We start from the raw sequence: 12,495 nt of genomic DNA, 5'->3' as shown, positions 1-12,495 counted from the left end.
CGCCAGACGGGGTTAGCACACGTGTGTTGGCTGGTGTAGGGTCAGCCCCAGTTGTCCCGGTGAGACAATACAGTCGTTAAATATACTATGCAACGTACTGTCTGAGGACAAAGTGAGTTTTCACATCGCTACACGTTCCGTAAAAAAGCTGTCACTGAATAACAAGCGGCAGAAAACCTCTGCCACGCTGCGCTATTTATACAGCCGAGCATTCATCGCGCCCGCCCTTAAAACATCTGCCTCCGTTACGTCTCAGCTCCGGCGCCTCAGCGTGAAATCCATAAAACTGCAAATAAAGTCAGCGCTGGGGCTGCTCGCGTTCAACGCGCTACAATCCCCGCAGGCTTCAGTGGGCGGCGGCGGCTGCTCAAGGCGGCTGTGTCGCGCACCTGAAGCACGGGGCAGCGCCGGAGCCGGCCAGAGCCGCTGCCGATCCCCGCGCTCAGCGCCCCAGGGCGGGCGGGCGGCGGCACCACGTGTCGGGGCGGGGAGCGGCGGGGCCGGGCCGGGCTCTGCCACCCGCAGCGCAGCGGCCGCCGCAGCAGCAGCAGCCGGGCGCGTCCCTCTCGCCCATGCCAGGTGCCCGTGCCGGACTGCGCCGTGACTGAGCACCATGGGGCCCATGCGGGTAAGCGGCAAGGTGAGAGCCGGGCGGGAGAAGGCTGTGGCGGAGCACGGGCGGCGGGAGGCGGCGAGACCGGTGGGCTGCAGGGGAAAGGCGGGCTGCGGGACTGGGGGCTGCGAGGTCGGGGAAATTCGGGCTGAGGGAGGAGCGGGACTGCGGGACCGGGTTTGGAGCGAGGCTGCGGAACCGAGGTTAGAGCGGGGCTGCGAGGCAGTGGCCCCAAGGATGAGGCGGGATCCGGAGTGCCGCAGGGGGCGGGCGGGGGCTCGGGCTGGGCCCGCGGGATCCGCTGCCGCCGCCTTGGGGCGCCCCACGCCGCAGCCGCCGCTTCCTCTCCCTTCTCCCGCTGCGCGGCGGCCGCGGGCGGTAGAGCCGAGCCGGGCCGAGCCCGCGCCCCCCCGGGGGGCGGAGGCCGCCTCCTGCCCGCCTCCGCGGGCGGCGGAGGGCGCGTCCGAGGGGCGGCGGGCGGGAGCGGGTGCTGACGGCCGGGGGGCTACCTTCCTTCCTTCCTTCTTTCCCGAGGAGGAGCAGAAGGCGCACCCGGAGAAGGAGGTGTCCCGCAGCCGCATCCCCCGTCTCGTCCTCCGGCCGCAGCCGCCGCAGCAGCGCAAGGTGTCGCCCGCCTCTGAGTCGCCCTTTTCGGAGGAGGAGAGCCGGGAGTTCAACCCGCTCAGTTCCTCCGGGGGCTCCGCCAGGACCATCAGCAGCAACAGCTTCTGCTCAGGTACCTGCCGGCCCTACGGCAGCGCAGCCCCCGATTCCCCTTGCAGTTAGATCTGCTCTTCTTCGTGTCCGTAAGTGACACCAGATGTTTCCATTTCGAGTTCTAAGGGCTTAGCTCTCCGCTGCTAAGAAGCTGGCGGTTTGATTGCTGTGGAACGGTTTCTTAAATAGAAAGATTTTCCTTAAAACCCACAGCATCTGTGTGAGGAACTGTGGAAAGCCCATGAGCCAGAGCCTGCAAGGTGGGGCGGTGGCTGTCGAAGCTGTGGGTTAAATATCTCAACTCGTTTGTCTTTGTGACATTGACCTCCACGCTTGAGTCGGAGCACAGCGTGCAGGTGGTGTGTTCCTGTTCCGTGGAAGTTACCTTTGGGTGTTTGAAGGCTCACCCTGTCCCCAGACAGCATGCAGTCTGCCCTGAGCTGGGCCTTGGGTCGTGGAGTGGGGAGAATCACTGCAGACCACAGTGTCTACTTTCCAGACCCAGTGTGTCAGGGACTGCTCAGTGTTGAACTTCTGGCATTTGTGGAGTTCAGCACTAAGTCCCCATCCAGCAGTGAGTCACTCAAATGCTCAGTAGCTGTGAGTAATCCCCCAGCTCAGCAGAATGCTTCATCCCATAGGAAATTATGCACATGGGCTGTGAGGGTCAGATCACAGAGCCCTTGGCACTGTATGCATGTGGTGGTTTTAAAGATAATTTGGTGACTCAAAGTTTGTTTTTATTAGCTGGTATTTTGGAAACATTCTCTATCTCACTAAAACTCTGACTTGCAATGAGTGTTTTGTAATATTCCATTTCAGAGCAAGTTCCTCAACTTTCCTTTTCTTTCTTCATTAAGTATTTAAGTTACTGAGCCCAGTCAGAAATAGTCATGTTTATCATTTTCTTCACTAATTTGCTGTTTCTCTCAAGAATCAGTACTTTAGCAGTGTATACAAACAGTGAATTTCCCTAGATGAGGAACACAGCATCTGTGCCCGATTCCAGTCTTTCCCTCTCAGCCTGGATAGATTTTGCAATCCAAGCTCAGCAGTGATCTGTTGGTTATTGTTTGCGAAACAATGCAGGTCGTTAAACAAACAACTGCTTCGATCTGAGGAGCATGAAGCATTTTTCCCACACCATGTGCGTCCCTCCCTCTTACCTGTTGGGGTTTGCCTGCTTCCTCATAAGGATCCAAGAAGTAAAATCATTTGAAGCTTTTTACAGATGCATTAATTTTTTATGATCTCTCATAAATGGTTGGGTTTTTTCTTTTTTTCTTACCCCCCCCCCCCCCCCTTCACAATCATTTGGTTTTGCGTCCTGCTCTTCAGTCCTACTCAGCATGGTGCTGCCAAAGCTGTCCCACCATGCTGTATTGGCTATTTCTTGACTCCCCATAGCAGCTCTGTGCTTGCTGTGGAAGTCAGACAGTGTTCACGTAGGCATTGAGTGGTGTGATGCTGCTGCCTTAATCTTCCTCTCAAGCTCAACTGAAAATACTTTTATTTCTTGTATTCATCTTTCCTTCTTTAAATGCTGCCTTGATTTAGCTTGGCTTACCTGATTTCCTCATTCTCTGAAGCCCCTTTGCTACCTTTCACTGAGAGACCTTCTGTATTGCCACACACCCATTGTAGGCTGAACATCCCCAGCAGCAGTGGGCTCTCCAGCCAGCCCTCTCTATCTTCACTGGAGGGTGGCGTGCAGGAAGTGGATTTAAAATTAGTGGCAATCCACTTGGAGCAGAAAAGGAGAGCAGATGGAGGGTGTGATGAATGACAGTGTGATGGCAGTATGTAAAGCTCCTGAGCATTTGGATAAATGTATTTTCTGTAAGTTCTGTAGTGATCATTAAACTCAAAAGTTTCTTGGTAAGCAGTGGGGATTGTACAGTTTCTTTCCTTTTGAACCTCCCGAAAAGTTGGTATCTACCTTTCTTATTATTGATACCCAACCGATTATGATGGGTAGATTTCTTTTTCCCACCAGAAGATCCGATTTTTTTTTTTCCTCAGCCCAAGTAAATATGTGTTTCCTGTCTGATTCCTTAGAGAGAATCCCCTAGAGGATTTGATTCCTTTCTGGCATTGTCCATTTCCTTGTGTGCTTATATCGGTCTCAATGCGTAAGTGAAAGCTTGGATTTCTGTCTCTCACTCAGAGCAGCAGTATCTTCTGGATATCATTAAAGATGCTTTAGGAAGGCAAAGGACAGGAAGGTAAGTTTCTTTGGGTACTGTCATGGTGTGAGTATGGTGGCAACAGCAAAAAGTACTACTCAGCGATTAGCAAAAGATGCTTCATTTTCTTCCAGGTAGTTATTTATGAAGAAGTTGTTAGTTCTGGCTGAGGTAAGCTTTAAATCTGCATGATCAGCTCCTCCTTGTCCTGTAGGACTGCATCAGAGGCTCAGTTGTTTGTATTGGTCGAGTTTCTACAGTTGACTTTGTGTCCGTTTCGCTTTGTTAGACTGCATGAACCACAGTGGGGCTGTCAACCCGTTTTTCCTGCAGTATTCCTGATAAAATGTCTTTTTAGCATACCTTGTTTGTATGAAAACTGAAGTGGATGCTCTGAACGTGGTCTGGGAAGCTGAGTCTTTGTGTCAGTACTCACTGCATACAATCCCTCTGTAACATCTTAGCACATCTGGGGTCCTCTGTCATCTGATACGAGAGCACTGCTCTACCCTCAACCTCTGCTCTCCTTCGGCTTGGATGTCAGCCACAGAACTCATATGTCAAGTGATGAAAAAACACTCTCCCAGCAGCATCGTCTGGCTGGCCTGCTGCTGAGCGTTCACAATCTCATGAGTGTTTCCCTCATAAGTATCTCCTGGTATTGAACCTGCTACGCACCCTCATTTTGTCACAGAGGAGTGCATTTTAGCACCACAGACGTGATTCATTTGTCTTTGGCTAAGGAGCTGCACTGAGGAGGAAGGAGGCTCCCTCCAGCAATTGCAGATGCAATGTTTGCCTTATGAGAAATAGGATACGGGGGGTGGGGTGTTACGCTTTTATTGTGTGTACACATCTTTTTGATACCAGCTAATTGCGTGTTGGATTGAAGGCTGCCTGGAATTGCCCAGATCAATAGTGGTCTGCTTAGCTTTGAATTGTAAAAGAAAGTTCATTAGAACATTGCTTTTTTTTTTTTTTTTGGTTTCCCTATTTTCCGCCTATGAATAGCTTAGATTTTGAATTTCTCACTGCGAGGAGGAATGCTACCTTTTTATAGGCACTCAGCCTTCTCCTCAGCCTGTGTCCAGAAGCCAGCTGGCCGAGTTTCTGCAGGTAGGGGAGCTTTGCAAGAAGCACTTGTGCATTTAACCATCAGTTCAGCAGCAGACTTAATGAGACAGACGAGCTGTTTTATTCCAGTAGCAAAATGTTCCACTTTTTGTAGTCTTGTCTACAGATCTCCTTTTTAACTAGAGTATGCAGTACTACAGGCTGTTGAAAGACAGCAGTATCTCTGTACATGAGTGATTGTGATTCTCTCCCCCAGAGCGTTCAAAAAATACGGGTTTGTTTGTTTTTTCCTTTCAGGTTTCCAGACCTGAATTCAGTCTTTATTTCTTAACATTTTTTTTTCGTGGTATGTAGATCTTCTATTAAAAACATGTTCCTTAAGTCCGTAGCGCAGTAAATGTGGTGATATGGCTGCACTGTAGTTTCTGGGGTGTAACATGGCAGCAGCAGGAAGTTCAGTCCCACGGTTGCCTGCTCAGTGTCTGCCATGCATGGTCCACTGAAGCTTTGAGACTGTGTGCCAATTGGACAAGCTGCTGAGGGATGGAAGGGCTGAGTTCATAGTGCTTATACCAAAAAAAGGGTGCGAGCTCCCGACAGCCATATTAAAATAGTGTGGATGCACTACTCCTCACCACAGTTTGCAGGAGAGGGGAGTTTGTAAAGGTCCGTTAGTTTGTGTTACTGGACAAAATGCTGCACCTTCTGTTACCTTCTTAAATCATATCTTTGCTACACAGTGTTGGAGTGGGCTGTGCCACAATTCAGCCAGCCCTGGAGGCTCCAACACTGAAGTGTATGTACTTAAATTCCTATTTCTGAATAGGAAAAGATTAGATGAAAATGAGTTTGCAGTGTTTTAAAAAGTCAACAAGATTAAGCCTAGGGCAGTAGTATAAACTACTAAAATAATTACCCTACTGTTGATGTGTGTATATATATATATACAATTACTCTTTGTGTATGTAAGTTTATGTATACAGATATTATTGTGGAAACAGTGAGCTGTTCCGTTCTTCTGTGTTGTTTTAAGAAGAAATATTCTGTTTCAGTAGTTCCTTCTTGGCTCTTTTTATTTTTTTTCTCACATTTACTGAATTGTACACTTAAAAGTTCTCAGATGCCTGATTCTGAAAGCTCACCCCTCTTTCCAGCCCTCCTGCTGGAAGCTGCACTTTTGCGCGGTGCTTTTGCCATTTTTTTCAAATTTCTGAAGTAGAGCTGTTCCCCTGAGAATGTGATTGCAGCACTCAGTAAGGCAGTTTAGCAATCACTCTGATATTAATTTTCCAAAAACATTGAAACAAAGTCTACTTCTAAAAGCACACTCATGGCCTTTGCATAAAGGCGATGCTGGTGACATGCTTCCTTTTTTCCCTGCTGTTTCCCTGGAGAATTTCCTGCTGGGCCAACGTGCATGCAATAATTTATTATTGCTTCATGCTGTTATCCACCATTTCTGTTTCTGTGCAGCAGAAATGTGTTCCAAACATGGAAGTGAGAAAAGTGCCTAGGTACTAAGAAGCACAGCCTGCCTTTTCCTCTGTGCTTGGCCTTTCTGCATCCCTTTCAACTTCAGTCTCTACTGCTTCTTACTACGTAACTATTCTTTTGTGTCTATACCACACAACAACATCTGGAAGCCAAAATATTTGACCTTTTGAATGTTTGTTGTTACCTTTTTATGTATCTGTCAGCACTTTGCAAGCTGACCCAGATCCTACTGAAGTCAGCAGAAGCATTCCCATTGTCTCTGGGACTTTTTGGACTGTGTCCTGAGAACACTTAGTGCTGGTCCCTTTCTAGTAGCATTTGTTACAGTCTGCTGTGTCCTGTGATGACTGTAAAGGCTAAAATCTAGGCTGTACGGTATGTTTTTTTCACTACCAATATGAAGTCTAGTACTCTTGCTTTAAAGTATTTTTTCCTGCAATTTTGTGTTGAGTTGAAAAGTGTCGTGCCTATTGAAGAACATCACAGGTTGTATAGGAAATTAAACGTTTATCTAATGATAAGTTTTTGATTACAACAAATAATAATGATAATTGATAGTAATAAATAATGGAATCACGATGCTTTAAAGGAAATTCTCACATCATAATTGTACATTTAAAAGGTTGCTATCTGTCCTTAACATCTTGGATCAGTGTTTTAATGTATAGATCAGCAAATGCAATCAGTAGGTTCTATGGTGATGCTAAATGCCAGTCTGAGATAGAACAATTAAAAGAAAAGGAAAAAAAAAAAAGAAATACACATACTACAGCAACAGATAGACTCTGTGTTGTGTGACTCTTGTGGTTTCCAAGCAGCATTAGAAGGTAAACCTTAGGAGGTGATATTCAAGCTGCAAGGCTCACAGCTGTCAGCCATGGAGATAGAGCAGTATGGGAAACAACACTTACACCATTTGATGAACAGTTAGAATTTTATTTGTGGTCTGTTTTATATGTTTTCTATACAAAAGTGGTACTTTCAAAACTGGGTAGAATGTTTACCGCTTCTTCCCTTGCTGCACAATGGAATTAAACACACTCAGAAAATTATCTGTATGCATGTACATTTCACATGATGTGGATATGACATCCATAGCATTAGTTGCATTTGATGTAATCAAATAGCAGCAGTGGTTCCACTGCCAACAGTTGGCATCAGAACAGGTCAGAGAGTTCTGGAAAAGTTCCTTAAAAACTAATGAATTATTTTTTTTTCCTCTCTCTTTTAAGACTCTGTGCTTTCCCCTACTTCAGTTAAAACTTTTCTTTAAAAATTTCAGGTAGATTTTCAGTCCTTTAGTGCATTAAACACATTGCCCAAATGTTTTCTGTGGTATGATATCAAAACTCAGAGGCTGTGCTATTCCCGATCACAGCATTCTCCTAGTAACAGCAGTCTTTTTATTGATATTTTGCTAGCAGGCCTTTATGCTTTTGTTGTCTAATAGCAGTACCATTAGCTGTGCTATAAATTTAATTACAAAGCTAGTAAACTGCAATTATATAGCCCTTTTTCAGATGGTTTCCCAGAACTCACATCAGTCCTACTTATTAATGAAGTGTTCAAAAATAATGAAGACTAGCAAAGGCATCGTTCGCTGCCAAAGTCGATTAAAATTTGTTGCCTTAGAGTAACAGCTATTGTCAGTCAGATGTCATTAGCTGATATCTGTAGAGACATGTTTATGGGAAATACTGCCTGGTGAAAGATTCCTAGGCTTTAGGAAGGGATAAATCTGTCTTCTTTGACCGTCCTCTCCCCTCTTCTGCAGAGAGTAAGCCTGTCACACTTTCACCATGCTGTGAGTGAGCAGAGGCACCTCTTGCTGAATGCAGTGAGCAGTTTGCATGCTGAACTTTAAGCAGTGCCTGGTCAGACTCTTGGCATGACAAATGCAAGCTGGTAAAGAACGGGTTTGGGGGAGTTTGTACACTCATGGTAGGAACAGAGAAAAGGAATTGGAGATGTGTAATCTTTGATATCACCTATGGGTTAGTTTTTGCAGGTATAACATTAAAATAGCTTGGAAGATGGATTGGGGGGGGGGGGGGGAAGATGGTCCCCAGCTATGGAATCAAGAAGTAAACTCTTGAGTATGTAGTTTGTCCAACTTCTTTTTTGAGGAAGGACCATTTCCAGCACTGCATCACATTAGCCGTGGCTTTGTCTGCCCAAACCTTGAGACATTTCAAGGACAAGAGTCTGTGTAACCTTCCTGCGTGCCCTAAGGGAGTGGTGAGCTGCTAGCCTGCCTCACTGCAGCCAAAATGGAGCAGAGTTAATTCAAGTTCTGCCTGCAGAGACATGGGGATTAAATGTGGAATTAATTTGCTTAGCAGGATTTCATATAAGTAGGCCTTGTCAGATAAACCTCTTCTCTTTTTTGGACAGGGCTGTAGTTTTGGTTGCTCTTCTACTGTCCTTTAGAGCAGGGTAGAAATTAAACACCACCCCAGTAGGTTGTAAAAATCTAGAATGAATTTGGCGTTGATCAGATGGGCTAAAACTAGTAGCATGAATTTTAGCATTTAGCATTTAATTATTTTAGTAAAGTAATTGAATGTTTTTGTCTGCAGTCTGTAATTTTGTAAAATTGTTCTGGTTTGCAGGTGACAAATTGTTAGTAGCAAATGTCTAATCATCCGGAGTGTGTGAAGGAGCCTGTTAGAATGGCTGTGGTAAGAATGAAAAGCTATAGCACAGACAGGAACCTCGGAGAATACGTTTGCTTTAAGCTGTGCTCCTTGAATTATGCAGAAGTGGGGGCTGGTTTCCTTCCTTTTAAAGCCTCGTATTGTGGGTGTGAGTATACTCCACCTCTGTCTTTATAGGTACACTTTCATTTATACATATATACAATTCATCCCTTTCCTTTGGTTCTCAGTGTTATCCAGTTTTTCCAGAATGATATTGTCAGTTTCCTGTTAATAATGTTTCCTAGTGGAGGAGTGAGCCCTTACACCCACTGGTGTAGCTGCCCAAGTCAGCATGGTGGTTGATGTAGTCAATGGAGAAGGCAGGTCCTCTAGGCAGTGATATGGCTTGTGTTCTCTGGAGAAGTCTAAATACAACTGACTTAGCCTCTAGAGAAGCCTATTTCTCTCTGTTTACTATAGAAAGAGCATTAGCAAATGGATCTTAGGTGATGCATTCTTTGGTGTCTGCCAGCAACTTGTATTAATTCATAAAGACTCACACATTCCAAGATCAGAAGAACACCAAAGCAACTCTTAAGGATTTAAAACTGTGGGCAGACCAGCAGAACGAGAGACTATCCTGAAAAATTGTGAGATGGTCTTGATGGTTCACTGCTAATAACCAACTCATGGTGCATCATCCTTACAGGGATGTACGGAAAGGGAGAAGTCAGGATGCAGTCTCAGTATGCTAAGTGAGTTAAAGTTCATCAGAATCCTGTGTTTAATTCTGGAATCCACGTCTCTTTGGAGACGAACAGAGTGCAAAGTTTGAACACTGATCAGAGGAATCTTGAGAGAAGATGAAAATGTGACAGTAGAAAAGAGGTCAGATAGGGGACAGGCAGTGTAGACTTGTAAAAACGCAGAACTAAATCTGACAGCTAGGAATGAAAGTAGAAATAAGTGAGTGTTTCTACAGGAAGAGCATAATTAATTATCTAGATGGATTAAATAAGGGGGTTGGATATGTAGTATTTCTTGAAGACTTGAGGGAATGACAATATTTTTCTAAAGAAGGTTCTAAAACAAATTGCAGTGGAAACTGTAATGCTTCTGAGCTCAGAGGATCAGAGAATAATATCATGTGTGGTCTTAAAGTCTGTGAGAGCACTTTTTTTTGTCAGTTGCTAAGAGTATTATCACCTTAACACATTTGTCTTTAGTATTTGAAAGTTTGTCAGTGCATGCAAACATCAGAGTACACCAAGCAATTTCCGAGAATGTTTGAGAAGACGTCAACCCATGCTTGGCTTTGGAACTTGGCCAGTGTATCTGAGCTGGGAGAGGGGTTAGGCACAGCATTTTAGTGATGAAATCCAGCTGAAGCTTGAAGGGAAGAGCCGCTTCCAGAACGCTCTTGAGAGACCACTCTGAAAAAAAGACACCATGGGAAAGCAATGAAAGTCACGTGTTACTTAAGTGCTTTCCCTCTGTTTGCTTGTAAATAATACAGGCAAGATCGATAGACTTTCACAGCAGTTTTTGCCAGCTTTCTCTCTGCTATCCTGGTACTCTTGCCTGCAAAGATAAATCAAGTGTGTTCCTTAGAAGTTGTACCTGAAATCCTTTTTGGGTAAAACTTACGAAGTTATAAGGTGCTCCGTAGACCTTGCTGAAAACTGTGTTCTCACTGTGTCTTCAGCAGAAGGTAAATTCCATTCTGGTGCACTCACTCCTACTTCCCCATAGCCAGCTTTGAAAACAGATTCCTTACCTTGGCCAAATACTGGACAGTGGCATTTTTCACCTTCTCTGTCAGAGCTGCAGCAGAGTTTTGGACAGATATGGGGAAGATCTCAGTCCCACACTGCCTCCTTTGTATTGCTGAAGGCTTCTCTAGCAAGAAGAAATGAAGGTAAGTGCAGGGAATCTGCCTTGCACTGGGCAAGTGGATGGCACCTTGGGGTTCTCCAGGATTCTCCTTGTAGCAAAGCAGCGAGGTGCAGATTGGTGCACAGCACAACCTCACTTGCCCATGATGATGAGCTCCTGTGTCTCACTTGCAGCTGTTCTTTTTGTGATAGCAAACATTTTGATTCCTTAAAAGGCATCATAAAAAGCTGACACAGAAGTCTGTCACAGTATTGAAAATTTTGGAAAATTTATGATTTTGTGTTCATTCTTCTAGCTGGTATCTTATAGAAGGATAAAAGTTATTCATGCGGTAAAAACAAACTGCCGGAAGAATGGAAGTTCAATAAAATAATTCATTTACATCAGCTGGAGTTGGAGTGCTCACCTGGTTATCAGTGGGTCTAAAGGTCATGAATGGTGTGCACAGAGATCTATTGTTCCTTATGCCAGGCTCATTTGTTCATTTAATAAATGCCCTGTTGGAGCAAGCACTGTAGTCCTTAAGCATAAGTTAAGGTTATGTAGATTATGTGGGGTAATCTGATTGTACAATGTGATGTGTTACAAGAGGCAGTGGTAGGAGGGCTTGAAATTAAAATGCTTATTCTCGCATGCTTTCTTTAGCTGCTGTTTTCCTATCTCAGAAATGTGTTTATTTGTTTGTTTTTTAATGCCCTAATTCTTAATGCTGCAGCTTAGCTATTTCATCATTACAAGGTTCCATCGGTTCTTGAGGTTCTCCAGATGGAATCCCCATAGCTCAATGAAGTCTCCCATGTAAAACACTTCAGTAAGGTTTGCAAAATTACGTTGGATTTTGTTGATGGAGATATGGAGTAACTATTTTTCAGTTGTCTTCTTTAGTCTTTTTTTTTTTTTTTTTTTTTTTTTTTTAAACACAGAGTTCTGAAAATGATGCTACATAAAGAAACATAAAGAAAGTGCAAAGGTTGTGAAAAAAATTAAACTGCATGAATATACACTTCTTCATAAGGGTATTTGATTATAAATTGTTGGTGAGCTTCTAAAGAGAAGATTGCTTATATACAATTCCAGAGCTTTCTCAGCCATGCTGATTCACACTGCTGTCAGTAAGATTCGTTCAGCCTGAAGAAGAGACTCTGAACCCTTGAGAAAAGGAAATAGGCACTGATCTGGCAGAAAGCTGCCTCCTCTCTTCTTTGTGTCGTTATATTGTGATGTTGATATGATTGGAAAGGATAAAAGGAAAAGAATGGTAGAGTAACCATACACACGGAAAGCTTTTGCACATGGAAGGATGCAGGTATTACACTGTACTGAGGGAGTAATGGTTAACAATTGCAAGGCTTCTCTTTGCTAGGGAGGGATCCGTGGGAAGATTAGCCAGTTTAGGGTATCCTTCTCATAAACATACAGTTGTGTACTGACTGAACAGTCTGCCCATGCAGAAACGGGCTTGGCCTCTGTTAGGAACAGGATGGAAGTGGTGGGTACAATATGGTCATGCAGATTACTTGGTTCAGCTGCAGGTACTTGAGTTTCATATTAGGTAAAGGTAATGCACTGGGAACAGAGTGCAATTGTATAAGTAAGATGGTAGTTTTCATTCTGTCCGGGGAAAGAACAAACAATTACATTTCTCCTGGAGAGAATATTGAAGGGTTCCCAGAGTCAGGGTAGTGTGTTTGGTTTTGTTGCCTTTCTTATAAAACCACCGTGACTTTTACAAGAGAAATGATTATTCAAGAGGGGTTTAGATGAAGGAGGTGAGAGGAGTGGTATGTGGGTTTTGTCTCAACTCTGACTTTCTACTTTGCATGTAATTGTTAAGAGCTGGAGTGTTTATATTCCTGGAGATCAGAAATGCTGCTCT

At 44.5% G+C, this 12,495-nt stretch overlaps 1 protein-coding gene across 1 annotated transcript in view; it reads left to right on the top strand.

Annotated features, from left to right (window-relative positions):
• Positions 1-574: 574 nt before the first annotated feature.
• SYBU (syntabulin) overlaps positions 575-12,495 on the top strand; it is a 43,047-nt gene continuing 31,126 nt past the window's right edge. The window contains exons 1-2 of the mRNA XM_042869217.1: positions 575-640; positions 1,148-1,349. Of these exons, the coding sequence (XP_042725151.1) occupies positions 614-640; positions 1,148-1,349 (229 nt within the window). The 5' untranslated portion in view covers positions 575-613. The remainder of the gene's footprint in view (positions 641-1,147; positions 1,350-12,495) is intronic.

This window comes from Lagopus leucura, unplaced genomic scaffold (assembly GCF_019238085.1).
Source record: "Lagopus leucura isolate 7727_CA_CO unplaced genomic scaffold, USGS_WTPT01 Super-Scaffold_100002, whole genome shotgun sequence".
Classification (NCBI taxonomy): Eukaryota; Metazoa; Chordata; class Aves; order Galliformes; family Phasianidae; genus Lagopus; species Lagopus leucura.
The sequence above is the reverse complement of the archived record's forward strand: the minus strand, read 5'-3'. Positions and strand labels throughout refer to the sequence as shown.